Source organism: Physeter macrocephalus, chromosome 6 (assembly GCF_002837175.3).
Source record: "Physeter macrocephalus isolate SW-GA chromosome 6, ASM283717v5, whole genome shotgun sequence".
Classification (NCBI taxonomy): Eukaryota; Metazoa; Chordata; class Mammalia; order Artiodactyla; family Physeteridae; genus Physeter; species Physeter macrocephalus.
In genome coordinates this window covers 96651838-96666182 of record NC_041219.1, presented here as the reverse complement: position 1 = coordinate 96666182, position 14345 = coordinate 96651838, and the positions used below count along the sequence as shown (strand labels likewise).

The 14345-nt window shown below is 38.2% G+C and overlaps 1 protein-coding gene across 6 annotated transcripts in view; it reads left to right on the top strand.

Moving 5' to 3' along the window:
* PDZRN4 (PDZ domain containing ring finger 4) overlaps positions 1-10918 on the top strand; it is a 415958-nt gene extending 405040 nt beyond the window's left edge. For 5 of the 6 annotated variants that reach the window (XM_055085690.1, XM_055085693.1, XM_055085689.1 and 2 more), the window contains 3 exons: positions 687-788; positions 5050-5166; positions 8737-10909. In XM_055085690.1, the coding sequence (XP_054941665.1) occupies positions 687-788; positions 5050-5166; positions 8737-10257 (1740 nt within the window). In that variant the 3' untranslated portion in view covers positions 10258-10909. Of the gene's footprint in view, positions 1-686; positions 789-5049; positions 5167-8736 lie in introns of all 6 variants that reach the window. The other variant, XM_024122928.2, reaches the window with a different exon arrangement.
* The last annotated feature ends 3427 nt before the right edge of the window (positions 10919-14345 follow it).

The following is a 14345-nucleotide window of genomic DNA, read 5'->3' as shown; positions in this document are numbered from 1 at the left end:
AAATTTTATTTAAGTATACTTAAGAGATGAGCCTTAAGATATTTCATTAGTTTTGTTGTTTTACGGAAGCGGATAGATCCGAGAAAGGAGCTGGAGTAGATGACAATGTTACTAGTTCTTTGTTTGATTAGTTAAGCACTGAAAGATATCCCGAGAGTGATTTGGGGCAACTGAGTCAGACCCACACGCAAATACGAAATGATTAAATGAAAATGCAAGCAACAGCAGCCCGGGAGCATCGCCCGGTGAGAGATAACGTGGCAGCTCGCTAATTGGCTCACAGCAAGCGCGCAGGATGACGGATTTCAGTTGTGGTATTGCTGGTCCTACTTCCCCCAGCACCATTATCTCAGAGTGACACTTCCATTACTCTGAGCGGAGAAAGATGAACGTCACCTGTCAGGGGCTGGTTAATTGTGTTGCTAGATGTATGTTGCCAGGGCGCAGGTTGGACATTTATGAACATAACTGCTTCCTCTGATGTCCGCCATCCTTCAGGGATCGATACGGCTCTTACAGTAAGCGCGTAATTGAGTGAAGGCACTTACCACTGAGGGGCTGAAGACGAGCCCATTGTGTGAGCTTCATTGTCCATACATTTACCATAAATGAGCTGATATTTGCCATTTATTGTGTGCAGCATTGTGGAAATGGAAACTAATGCGCCACTTTCATTTGTTTTCTAGATAAATGGGGAAGACGTCCAGGATCGGGAGGCGGCGGTGGCCCTGCTGTCTAGTGATGAGTGCCGGAGAATCGTGCTGCTGGTCGCAAGGCCGGAGAGTCAGGTCAGAACACAGAGAGCAAAAGTCTTGAGACCGCACTTTAGGTTCACTGTCTGCTATTCTATAACAGATCAGTGCCACGGATGTTTGTAAAACCAGGCATACAAAATATAATTGAGTCATCTTTCCCAACTGGCCAACCTTATCAAAACAATTATAAGTAAAGACTCTTTAATATTGCTTCACAGAAAGGCAGCTAAACATCTTATTTTTTTTTAAAAGAACACAAAATTGAATCATTACTCTCTCCTTCCACTTGCCAGTTATTTAAATTAATTCATAAATGAAAAATGATTGACTTTACGTGATATTTAATTCTGTGTGGATCCTTGCTTTAGGTTTTCATCTAAAAATACTTAATTGGCATATTAAGGTATCTTGAAAAGAATCTCTAATGAGAGAAACATTAGCATATCTAGCTATCAACTTAAATCTTTTTAGAGTAACTTTATCAAATAAAATCCCTTAAGTAGTACAGTGTAGTTCCATGTATAGTAAATGAATTTTTTCCAAGTTTAGTGTGACAAAAACAAAGTGATAGCTTTTTTTTTTTTTTGCGGTACGCGGGCCTCCCACTGTTGTGGCCTCTCCCGTTGCGGAGCACAGGCTCCAGACGCGCAGGCTCAGCGACCATGGCCCACGGGCTCTGCCGCTCCGCGGCATGTGGGATCTTCCCGGACCGGGGCACGAACCCGTGCCCCCTGCATCGGCAGGCGGACTCTCAACCACTGTGCAACCAGGGAAGCCCCAAATTGATAGCTTTTAAAGAATTTTTTTATATCTTTACAGAGGGAGATGTCATGAAAGTAAAGGAGAGGTAATGGTGGAAGAAAAGTACTATTGGTACTTCTTTTTATATCCTTTTTATCCCCCACCACAATGCAGAAAGGACATTACATTGTCACCATTCTATCCATCTGTCAGTGCTGGATAACCAGCTTCAGTGAGTGAAGTTGGTTATATCACCATTTGTCTTTCAGGTTATTGATCTGATATATTTCAGACTCAATAACTACATACCATCTATAAATTACATTGAGTAAGTGTATTTCAGTGTCAGACCGAATCCTGTCTTGAATATAGTGGTTTTAAAAGATCACCCTTTCCACATATATTTCCATTATGCCCTTGACCATTCTGAATAGTTCCCATAAAGCCTGCTATAGCCTAGGGCAGACTAAAGTTACACACCTGAGGTCCTAGGAGTGGGAAAGGAAACTCCACAACTGGCTGCACTGTCTATGTGGGAGTGAATTATTAAAATACATATGAAATTGCACTAATTACCTGGAAATTTTGCAAACCGGTTAATCTCAATGACCCCATTTTCTTGAAAAATAACAGAATAAAGGGGCTAAATACATATTAGTGAAATTAATGGTAAATTGAAGAGTACTCAATAGTCATCCTTGTTGTAGAAAAGGTATTTCAACTTTATAATGTGGTTTCCCTGCCCTTTCCATGTAACTGCTAGAGAACCTCATTAATTTAGAATTAAAGCATTTCCTTTACTATGCCACATAACAGCTATAACATACTGTGGAAAAAATAGAAATTAATAACATAAAACCAGATCCTGTTAATCTTTGATGGCATACATATGCTTGGTAGAACCACTGGCGTTTTTGAATATCTGGTTATACTCCTGACCCAAGAGTCAATGTTGGAGGATGAATTTTCAAGCCAGACTTTCTTTCCACAGTTGATAAAAGATGGTTGTCTGACTCTGTAGCATATCATCCTGTCTGTCAAAATCAAGATCTGCCCTAGCCCCTTGATCCTGAAGAAGCTGTCATGACACTGCAAGGCAGCTAATTGCCTTTAGAAAATCAGATTTCTAGAAAAAGAAAGAAAGAAAATGCATTTTAATACCATAATTTTAAAATGTAATTTAAGCAATACATGCTATAAGGTGGCAAAAACAACACAAAACTTGTATTTATATCACCATATTTTCCCATCAGTTTCAGTATATCTCATTATTGCATTTTTTGCATATGTATTTTATTTAGGGAGAGTATAGAAGTTTTAGTGTGCTTCTCCTAGCCTTTTTTTTTTTTTTTAATGTTTCAAATTCTCTCTACATTCTTGGAAATGATCAGAGGTTCTGGGGGCAGTATTGTGCAACTGTGCAATATTTTTAAATAACTCATTTCTTTCATTTCCTGTCAACTTACTTTCATTTTCTGCCCATTTTCTTCCTCATACCGTTAAAGGTATTGCTATTCTGTCCTATTCCCCTTGGGACATTGGGGCAGAGAGGACTCTTGTAAGAACTGTAGAGAACTTTTGAGACAGTGCAGGTTGTTTCTTTCTCTGAAATGCCACGTGTGAACCTCTGCTGTGCAGACAGATCCCCCTGTATAATTATGACAGTCCCCCCTTTCCCACGGCTCAACTCAAGGGAAAAGTCAGTCTCTGCCACAGCACTGAACTCAGACTGCCATGAATGTGTGTGTAAGGGGAGGGGAAATGCGACAGGAAAGGGAGGTGAGCCAGAAGAATCTCTCCTGACTTAGTGTGCTGTGTATTCCTCCAGCCTAGAGGGAAGCCTTAATCAAAGTAGACATATACTAACTACACATGACAACTCAGGGATCTGTAGGGTTAGTTAATAAGAAAAGAGTTATAGGAAAGCTTTAATTTCTATCATTTGTTCTCTTTGTCTTCCCCATCCCTTCATTTCAATTTCAAAAGACTCTGTTCCATCATTCACTGTATCAGTGTTGGCAGATATTTTGTTTTGACCTGATTAAAGAAAAAGTCCTTGCTGTGCTTATAAAAAATAAACATTTCTAGCTTTAAGTAATTTCTTTTGGAGTCTGGCATTTGCAGCTTCATGAAACTTAAAAGGGATTAAAAAATGTAAAACTTGGACAATTATGAATTGGACTGAATTTAAATTTTTAGTCAGCTTAATCTTCATAGCTCATCTGCATATCAAAGTCACTGGGGTGGAACTTGGTCAAGTTATTCAGGCCACAGTGAGATAAATGAGGATGAATAAATGCATTGATGCTTTTGGCCCAGTCAAGTTTGAAATAATTTAAGGTCTAGGTAGCCTTTAGTAAATAAAAAGAAACCTATGATTGCCTTCATTTAATGAATGTGATACATATACACTAATGCCTCTTCTGGTGCAATTTAATGTCCTCTCAGGTTCATTTGTTTTTAAGTTTTAGAAGCTCAGTTCTCTTAAAGACAAGCTTATCTTTTGTGTTTGTTTGGTGCTTACCCATTTGTCCAGTGGTGAAAACATCTCCCACTGTTATCAATTTTGACTCACTAGAAAGCTGCTGTTTCTTTGTAACACAGAGTAAAGGGGAGCTTTGACAATAATTCAGTTAATTCAGTCAGCATAGACAGCTAATTTATGTAATCCAGCTCCCAAAACCCACTTTGAGGCAAATTATCTGAATTGACTGTCAACACTTATCATATTAGCAAGGTAACCACCAGTTTTCCACTTCCTTTTGTATTGAGAAGCCAAAAGGATTTGTTTGGTTTAGTTTGTGTAAGACTGCCACAAGAATACCTACCTTCAGCACCCACAAAGAAAACCCTGCACGCTTCACAAGGCTCCCTCACCCTTACGTGCACATTTAAGGTCTTTTTCCTTGGAATTGGGTCTGAGAAATGAATCACAATAGTCATGGCACAGCATCACTCTTTATTGAGAGTAACTTAGAATTTTCCTTTTTTTTTTTCGATGAAATAAATGTTGTCCGTGTTTGTGGCAAGCAGCCATCTTGTTAACTTGAAAGTCAGCCGCCTAAAAATAAAAAAGCAGAATGAGGGTAGCATCAGTGTGTGTGGGTGTGCTGGTGGGGGGTGCTTTGTGTGGAGTTGCTTTGGGGGTTGCTGTTAAGGAAAAAGGCCCGATTGTCTCATAGCCCTATTAGTACCATTGCAGTTCTTTAACACGGGGATTGTTGGGGGTAATGAGCATGACAGCTGTGGATTATGCAGTATGCTTTTCATACACTTTGAAAGACGGTGATGTTCTGTGCTGTGAGGTCTACTCAGTTATGAGAGGAAATCTGTAGCTCTGTTTCAGGGAAGGATAAAAGGCATGAGTCCAATATTTTTTATTTTTTTTTTTATCACCTTTCCTTCCTTCTGAGAGGTGAACTCTAGGAGGCTGGTATTTTGAAGAGAATCATTATGATAAAATGAACTGGTCAGGTGTCACCATTTAAGTTCACCCTATTTTAGCTTGAGCTCTCATTAACCGAATGTAATGTACTAAGGTATTCTTTTGCAGCTGGAGGAAGGCTGGCTGGAAGATGAAAGGAATGAATATTTAGAGGAGTTAAACTTGTCGATGTTGGAAGAACAGCATAATGAAGCAATGCAGCGCACTGCTGGTGAGGTGGAGCAGGTAGGGCCACGATCTGAACTCCAGCATTTGAAATGATGCTAGTTCTTTTCTAAATGTGTAGCCATAAATGGAATAAAAAAACAAAATCAGAGTTTGACCAAACATCTCTGTGATGGTAATTTCTGAAAGCAAATGATTACCTCAAATGAAGCAGAGCGAATAAATACAATTTTTTTCTATTAAGAATACTTCTACTTTGGGAAGCTTAGGGGCCACTGTGGAGAGTACAGTAGTATTCAAATGCTGACCCAGGTACTGTTCAACCTAATTCGGAAATTTAATAGTAAAAATGCATATTGCTTCTCAATATACCAGTTAGAGATAAACTATATCTCATGAGGTAACCCCTCCCCCCCCAAAAAAGTAATTTTGTATTTTAAAATATTAATGTATGTATTTGAATATTTAGGCAACTTTAGGAAGATGATGACATGATGTAAGCCATCAACCTTATTTGGGTATTTGGTATCATGATTACACCTTTATACTCCTGATTTAAGATTAGTTCAACTTGAGATTATTGACATCATTTTGTCTTAAGGTCATATATTCATTCAACAAAAAATTCTCAGCCCCTAATATGTTTCAAGTACCACGTTTGATCCTGAGAAAACAAAGAAAATGAGCAAAGTTCCTGCCTTTAAGTAATTCATAACTAGCGAAAGAGCACAGCGTGGTTTGTGGCAAACCGAGTCTTAGTATTCTTTCCATTTTTGTTGTTGTTGTTTCTCCACTAGATAAAATCAAGATCAATATAGCCTAGATTTTTTTATGTCAGATTCTCGTCATTCATTTGCCTGATATAATTTTACTAACACTTCCGCTGTCAATCTGCTTATTTGTTTAATTATCATCCTATTCTCAACATTACTTCTTAACTCACCCTAAAAGGTAATTAAAAAAAAAAAAAATCCTGGCAGTTAGGCTTAGGAATATAAAACACAAACATCCTATCACTTTACCAAACTGAATGATGAGATGCATTGACATGCTGGCATCCCATAACAGAGGTGTGTGTGTGTGCATGTGTGTGTCTGTGCATGCGTGCTCATGTGTATATGCTAATAAATTATTAGGTTGCAAACTACAGTTGACAGAGCCATGTGTACTACACCCTGTGCTCACCATGGATGCTCAGTGGCCACTTCACAAACAATAGTTCATGCTCAAAAGCAATGCTGCTACTGTAGCAATTGCTTTTCAATATAAAGAGGACAGGTTGAAATTTTAATGTATGACTTCAACACTGGCCACAAATAAAGATATTTTTTGGTGGCAGCTGCTGGTTACAAGCAAGAAAGTCCTTGCTCCAGGCTTTTTCTCTCTTAGATAAAAAATGTGACCTGATACAAAATTGACAGGAGGATGTTGGAATAAAGAAAGAAGGGAGAAATCCTGTCCAGGTGAAGTGATATGGTGTCAGATGCTGCCTACTCATCAGATGTAATACAAATGCTAGGTCTTTTGAGGTAACGCAAGATGTCCCTGAGGTGAGATTTTCATTGTGTAGAAATTTTTCTTCACCATGAGACTGAAAAATGATGAGAAGTACAGAAACCTTTAAAAGTCCTTTGCCCTTATAAACAATAATACTACATTAGAAATGCCTTGGTGGAAACATTGCCTGTCACTATAATAATTCCATAGGGAAATGATAAATTATAGAGTAGCATTATATCAGAAACCAGGAATTCTAGGTTTGAGAATAGAAAACTGTTTTCACATGTGCTCATAAACCAGTGACAAAAGAAAGGGAAATTCAATTAAAAATTGCATATCCATATTTAAAAACTAAAATACATATCCGTCTGAAGATTTACTTCACTTGCTGTCCTTGGTCCTGTAACTGTTGTTAACACACATTTTGCTAATGAATTTGTCTGTATCATTTATTGCATGAAATATAAGAAAAAATACTGCCTTTCTGTATTTTTTCAGCTTAACATTAGATAGGAGAAAAAGTATAAATGTAAGTTATATGGTATATAAACTCAAATGTCCAATATCAGTAATATCCTCTGGGAGTTTTATGGCACACTGTGCAGATGTCACCACATTTGATGCTGTTGTCACCTTATAGCAAGGGACATAGGGATGTATCAATCTTTCCATTGTTAGTTACAGTTACTTATGTATAATATTATTTTTTATCAATAAGACATTTTAAATCAATCTCAGTATGTTCTTAAGAAATGAGGAAAAATATTTTAGGGAAAGATGGAGAATCCTAGAATAACATGATACGTGCTCATGTTCTCCCCCCAGTTCATTACACTTTGTTCTGCCATTACTTAGGTGGAAGAAAACAACAATTATCTTAACCTTCCAGACCTGTTTTACTTTTTATCACCCATTCTGTCCTTCTTTGACACTAACAACCTTAATTATATGTAATTATATAATTTCCTGCTAAAGGAAAAAATATATATATATATATATGTATAAAATAGTAAACTTAGACATAAGGAGAATACAATCTAGAAACTGCTGTGTAGACTTTTATAAGAGAAGTGGTGGAAGAAAGAGTAACTTTACCCTATTCACAGAGAAACAATTAGATGTGCACTTCCCTAGGGCAGTGAGAGCTAATTGTTCTTCATGAAAAGCCAAAGATTACCAGGGAGTGAAGTTCACATATATTTACATACCTATCTCAAAATATGTTTTTTGACATTATGCCCATGTCTGGCAATCAGTGCTGCTCAGATTTTCAGGGGAACCATCATTTTACTCTCAGTAGAATAAAACTCACCTCTGAAGGAAATTACTGGTTAAGAGTAGAAAAATCTTTTAAAGTAACCCAAGTGAGTCCGAAGACATTACTGTTGCTTTTGAGCAACGTGATTTGGAGATGCACTGAGGTCAAAGTACATGTATGCAAGAATACAGCATCTTGGACATGTAAGAAATCCTGGCCCTGGGGGATGGCATTGGCCCCCTAGACCTCTAGCCTAAGAAGCTACATCCATCTGGGATTAAGTTTCCTCATCTATAAATGGAAGGTCCTGGGCTCCAGTAACGAACCTATCCCTGAAATTTTGTGATGTTTGGCTTATCATTATCAGTGTATTGCTAGATCCAATGAAGTCTCCTCTGAACTTGAGAAAAGTTCAGGAAAAAGAACATAGTAACAAGATGATGTGGCTTCTGAACTCTAGGCCTTCCTATTTCTGAAGACTATTTCGGCACTCTGTCTTACGCATCCTTTTGTGTGTTATCACCACAGGAACACATAAAGTCACCTCATTTACACACCTTCCCTCCAGTTTCCCAACTAAGAGAAAACCTTAAGACAAGAATCACTTATTTAAATGTGTCCTGTTTTATTTATCCTCAAGTGAGTAGCATAGCCATATTCAAGCAGCTTTTGTTTTCTTTATATTCAAGCATAAAAAGCTGCCATGAGCTAATTGCCTTTATTTCTAAAATTGTTATGGATACTAAAATCAGGGCAGCTTTCTAGGAACTGCACTTTTGCCAAGAAGCACTGTTTTTTCAAGCAAGTTTTCCAACAATTGGTGTTTTTCAAAATAATTAGCTTTCTTTCTTCTCTCAACTTTATTTTCTTAGCCAAAAAAACAAGAAGAAGAAGAAGGCACAACAGACACGGCAACCTCTTCATCCAACAACCATGAGAAAGACAGTGGAGTGGGGCGCACAGATGAAAGCTTGCGGAATGACGAGAGCTCAGAGCAGGAGAATGCAGCCGAGCATCCCAATGACACATCTTTGAAGAGCAAGAGAGAGTTGGGGCAGAGCCAAGACACTCTGGGAAGCGTTGAACTTCAGTGTAATGAGAGCTTCGTGTCTGGTGAATACATTGACTCAGACTGTATTGGCAACCAAGATGAGGAGTGTGAAAGGTTTCGGCAGCTCTTGGAGCTCAAATGCAAGATTCGGAAGCATGGAGAGTATGACCTGTATTACTCAAGCAGCACAATAGAATGCAATCAAGGGGGACGAGAAGGAGTGGAGCACGAACTACAGTTGCTTAATGAAGAACTAAGAAACATTGAACTTGAGTGCCAAAATATCATGCAGGCTCACAGGCTCCGGAAAGTGACAGACCAGTATGGAGACATCTGGGCATTGCATGATGGAGGATTCCGAAATTATAACACCAGCATAGATACGCAGAGGGGAAAACTAGATGACATCCTCGAACACCCAGAAAAGTCAGACAAAGACAGTTCTAGTGCTTACAACACAGCTGAAAGCTGCAGAAGCACTCCACTCACTGTGGACCGTTCCCCTGACAGTTCCCTTCCAAGAATGATCAACCTCACCAATAAGAAAAACCTGAGAAGCACAATGGCAGCCAATCAGTCCTCTTCTGGACAGAGTAGTAAAGAGTCAACCAAAGCCAAAACCACTGAACAAGGTTGCGGCGTTGAAGGCAAAGAGCAGACTTCAGAAAGCAGCAAGCTTTCTGATCCAGAGAAGACCAGCGGTGAACACATCCCTTACCTCTCTCCTTACCACAGCTCCTCCTATAGATATGCAAACATCCCAACACATGCCCGGCATTATCAAAGCTACATGCAGTTAATTCAACAGAAGTCCGCGGTCGAGTACGCTCAGAGTCAGCTCAGCTTGGTGAGCGTGTGCAAGGAGTCTCAGAAGTGCTCAGAACCCAAGATGGAATGGAAGGTGAAAATCAGGAGTGACGGGACACGGTACATCACCAAGAGACCCGTGAGGGACCGCATTCTGAAGGAGCGTGCCTTAAAGATCAAGGAGGAGCGGAGTGGCATGACGACGGACGATGACACCATGAGTGAGATGAAAATGGGGCGCTACTGGAGCAAAGAGGAGAGGAAGCAACACCTGGTGCGGGCCAAAGAGCAGCGTCGCCGCCGAGAGTTCATGATGCGGAGCCGGTTGGAGTGTCTCAAGGAGAGTCCCCAGAGCGGCAGCGAGGGCAAGAAGGAGGTCAACATCATTGAACTGAGTCACAAAAAGATGATGAAGAAGAGAAACAAGAAAATTTTGGACAACTGGATGACAATCCAAGAACTGATGACCCATGGGGCCAAGTCCCCTGATGGCACACGAGTTCCTAATGCCTTTTTGTCAGTCACCACGGTATGACCGAATGGATGGAAGGCAGCTGACTTTCAGAGGGTGCTACCAGTTTGGGTAGAGGATGCTTGCCTCGTTCAATGTGGCGTTTTTATATATATTTTGTGACTCTTTATAGTTTAAATTTTTTGTAAGCAAAAATACCTGCTAATTTTTCATTTGTTTTTCATATACTGGTACCTTCTTTTTGGCTGAGATTTTTCTTTAACTTGTGATATATTCGTATTACTCATTTATATATAAAAACAAACAAAAGGAAAGAAAACCAAAAAAAAACAAAAACAAAAATACTGAGGAGCTAATTAATTTCCTATTTTAATGTGTCTATTTAATGTATCTATTGTAGATCTGGATTTTTTTCTCTGGATTTAGTTTACTTATTTTCTACTTTAATAACAACTCAATGCCAAAACATTTCTCTGCTTGCTTCTTGGCATAATACATATGAAATCAAACCTGTTGATAAATCATGTGCCACATCTTGTCTTATACATAAAAGCCACCTCTTTTTAACATCCCGTTGTACATTTAACACATAATGGCCATTGTCTTTGTCTCAGTAAAGTGTAGGTGGACAATCTTTCTGTGGTACGTAGTGACATTGGTCATGTAGCTAGATAGTTGTGGTAATTGTGACAATAAAAGAGAAATAAATTATTGATTATCCCTGAGAAAAGCTATCAAGGAGTGTTTTATTTCCATTGTTCACTGTGGTTACCAGATATAAATTAATTATATATATATACTATTTAGAAGACTCCTAATTGTGGATTATAAAATGCATACATTTTCTATCCCTTTTTTTTTTCAAGAAAACAATCTGTCCCACAGATTATTGTGCCCTATATTCTTACCAGGATTAAGTTAGATAATGTGTGTAGATCATCTAACAGATGCTGACTAAGCATTCAATACACATGAGTTCATGCTCTCCTTGACTGCCACCCACATAAGGAAAAGCCAAGAACAATTTAGGGGATGACATGGACAGAGAAGATCAGTGAAATATCTGAGATTGTTTATAAGGACACTGTATTAGTCAACTCAAATTACCATAACAATATACCATAGACTGTGTAGCTTAAACAACAGGAATTTCTCACAGCTCTCGAGTCTGGAAGTCCAAAATCAAGGCATCAACCAATTCAGCTCCCTGATGAAGGCTCTGTTCCTGTTTTGCTCATGGCCTCCTTTCTGTGTCCTCACATGGTAGAGAGAAAAAGAGAAAAAAGTTCTCTGGTGTCACTTCTTTTAAGGACACTAATCCCATCATGAGGGTCTCACCCTCATGACCTCATCTAAACCTGATTACCACCCAAAGGCCCCATTTCCAACTACCATCACGTTAGGGGTTAGAGCTTCAACATATGAATTTGTTGGGGGAGGGTGACAGTTCAGTCCACAGCTCTATGTGCATTTATTTAGTTCATCCGTTGGAAATAAATTTTTGGAAACTATCCTTTTAATCATTTTCAGCATAGTCAACTATAAACGCCTTATTAAAAAGTGAGCTTGTTAAATTATCAGATAGGTTTTTTAATCTGGCATTTTATCATATAAACATCAACCGTATTATATATCAATCATAATGGCTCCAGAGTGAAAGGCCAGATCAATGCATGCATGAGTTTGATCAAATTTTCATTCAACGCAAGAGATTGTTTTAACATAATGGAGACACAACATCCAAACATTTTTGAAGCTACTTTCCTGTTTAAAAACATACAGTGGCTCCTTACTAGCTCTTGAATCAGACTCTGATGCCTCAGCCTTATATTCCTGGTCCTCCATTAACTTGCCCACCTTGCCTATTGCCCCTGTTCTTTAGATTCTTTCTGAGTTATTCTGGCTCCTGAGCAGCTTGCCCCTTTTCACTGAGGTTATCTAATGCTACTCTCCCATCTGGGGTTTCTATGCCAAATCCTACACCCCTCTTAGAAGGCAATCACATATACATTTTCTCTTTGGAGCCTGTTTTGATGACACCGGGTTTTCTCAGCATTTTGGCATACACTATGATGCACCTGCAGTTTATTTTACCTTGGAAATTTTATTCTTCTGTAATTTGAGTCACATAGACAGAACTTACTGTCTCCCTGCCTGGATATTATGTTCATGGAGTTTGGCCCTTGCGTCACCCCTGTCTTTATAAACCTCTGGTAGAATGCCATTTAAACAATAATGAATGCTATTTAAGTTTTTTTATTCACTTATCTCACAGATTGGTCCTTTTGTTACTGTTTTCCGTACTCATCTACCCTCCTAAGTTCTTACCTTTTAAAGGGCTATTACATAGATGGAAAGAAATGAATCTTATTTACATATAATAAAAAGCTGGACCCCAAAATTTCAAGATAGTGATAGTAATAGCAACCTAAGGCAATTGAAAATTTCACCACTTCTAACTTTAGCTATTGCTAATCCAATCGATAAAACTACTCTGAGTGCACCTAGAGTTAATTTTTGACCAGATGGTTTTAAATAAGAATGCCTGTCTATCTTAAAAGCTCAGTTCCTTCCTGACCTAATACCTATGGTTATTGTTTATCCTCTTGGTACAACTGGGTTTAAATATTCATTGAATTCAAATTACTCCTATAGATAAATGGGATTTGGAACCAACATGTAGATTTTTTTCCAGAAGAAACATGTACACATCTCACAGAATGCAGTGTTTCCAAAGTCAGCAGTTTAATTTTATTTTTATTAAGGCCAAGTGTGCTTGCCAATTTTTTAAAAATGTGCTGTTGGTGTTTTTCATGTCTGTGTTTATACAATTCTATGAGTTGAGAAATGTCTTTTTCAAAAATCAGTGAAAATCTGAGAAGTGTTATGTTTTACCTTTCTATATAACATATCTTTGTGCTAAACATGTTTTTTTTAGTAAGTGAATAATAAATCTGCTGCTCAGCAAAGAAAAGTAATTGGCTGTATGTGAGATATTTTATTTTAGTTCAGAAGACATACATGAATGTGAAGAGGAAAAACATTTTACTTAGGCTTAAGTAATTAGAAATTCCATCTTTTTTTTGAATTTTATTTTATTTATTTTTTATACAGCAGGTTCTTATTAGTTATCTATTTTATACATGTTAGTGTATACATGTCAATCCCAATCTCTCAGTTCATCCCACCACCACCACCCCCCACCACTTTCCCCCCTTGGTGTCCATATCTTTGTTCTCTACATCTGTGTCTCCATTTCTGCCCTGAAATTCTATATTTTTTATTGACAGAAATTGTTGTTAGGATCCGTATGTGAATGATCTAAGGAGGGGGAAAACAATGTATATTCTACGGGCTTTTCTTCACTGTGTGCCATGATGAAGACTATTGTTGCCATCTTCCTGTTTTACTTTTTATCACCCATTCTGTCCTTCTTTGACACTAACAACCTTAATTATATGTAATTATATAATTTCCTGCTAAAGGAAAAAATATATATATATATATATGTATAAAATAGTAAACTTAGACATAAGGAGAATACAATCTAGAAACTGCTGTGTAGACTTTTATAAGAGAAGTGGTGGAAGAAAGAGTAACTTTACCCTATTCACAGAGAAACAATTAGATGTGCACTTCCCTAGGGCAGTGAGAGCTAATTGTTCTTCATGAAAAGCCAAAGATTACCAGGGAGTGAAGTTCACATATATTTACATACCTATCTCAAAATATGTTTTTTGACATTATGCCCATGTCTGGCAATCAGTGCTGCTCAGATTTTCAGGGGAACCATCATTTTACTCTCAGTAGAATAAAACTCACCTCTGAAGGAAATTACTGGTTAAGAGTAGAAAAATCTTTTAAAGTAACCCAAGTGAGTCCGAAGACATTACTGTTGCTTTTGAGCAACGTGATTTGGAGATGCACTGAGGTCAAAGTACATGTATGCAAGAATACAGCATCTTGGACATGTAAGAAATCCTGGCCCTGGGGGATGGCATTGGCCCCCTAGACCTCTAGCCTAAGAAGCTACATCCATCTGGGATTAAGTTTCCTCATCTATAAATGGAAGGTCCTGGGCTCCAGTAACGAACCTATCCCTGAAATTTTGTGATGTTTGGCTTATCATTATCAGTGTATTGCTAGATCCA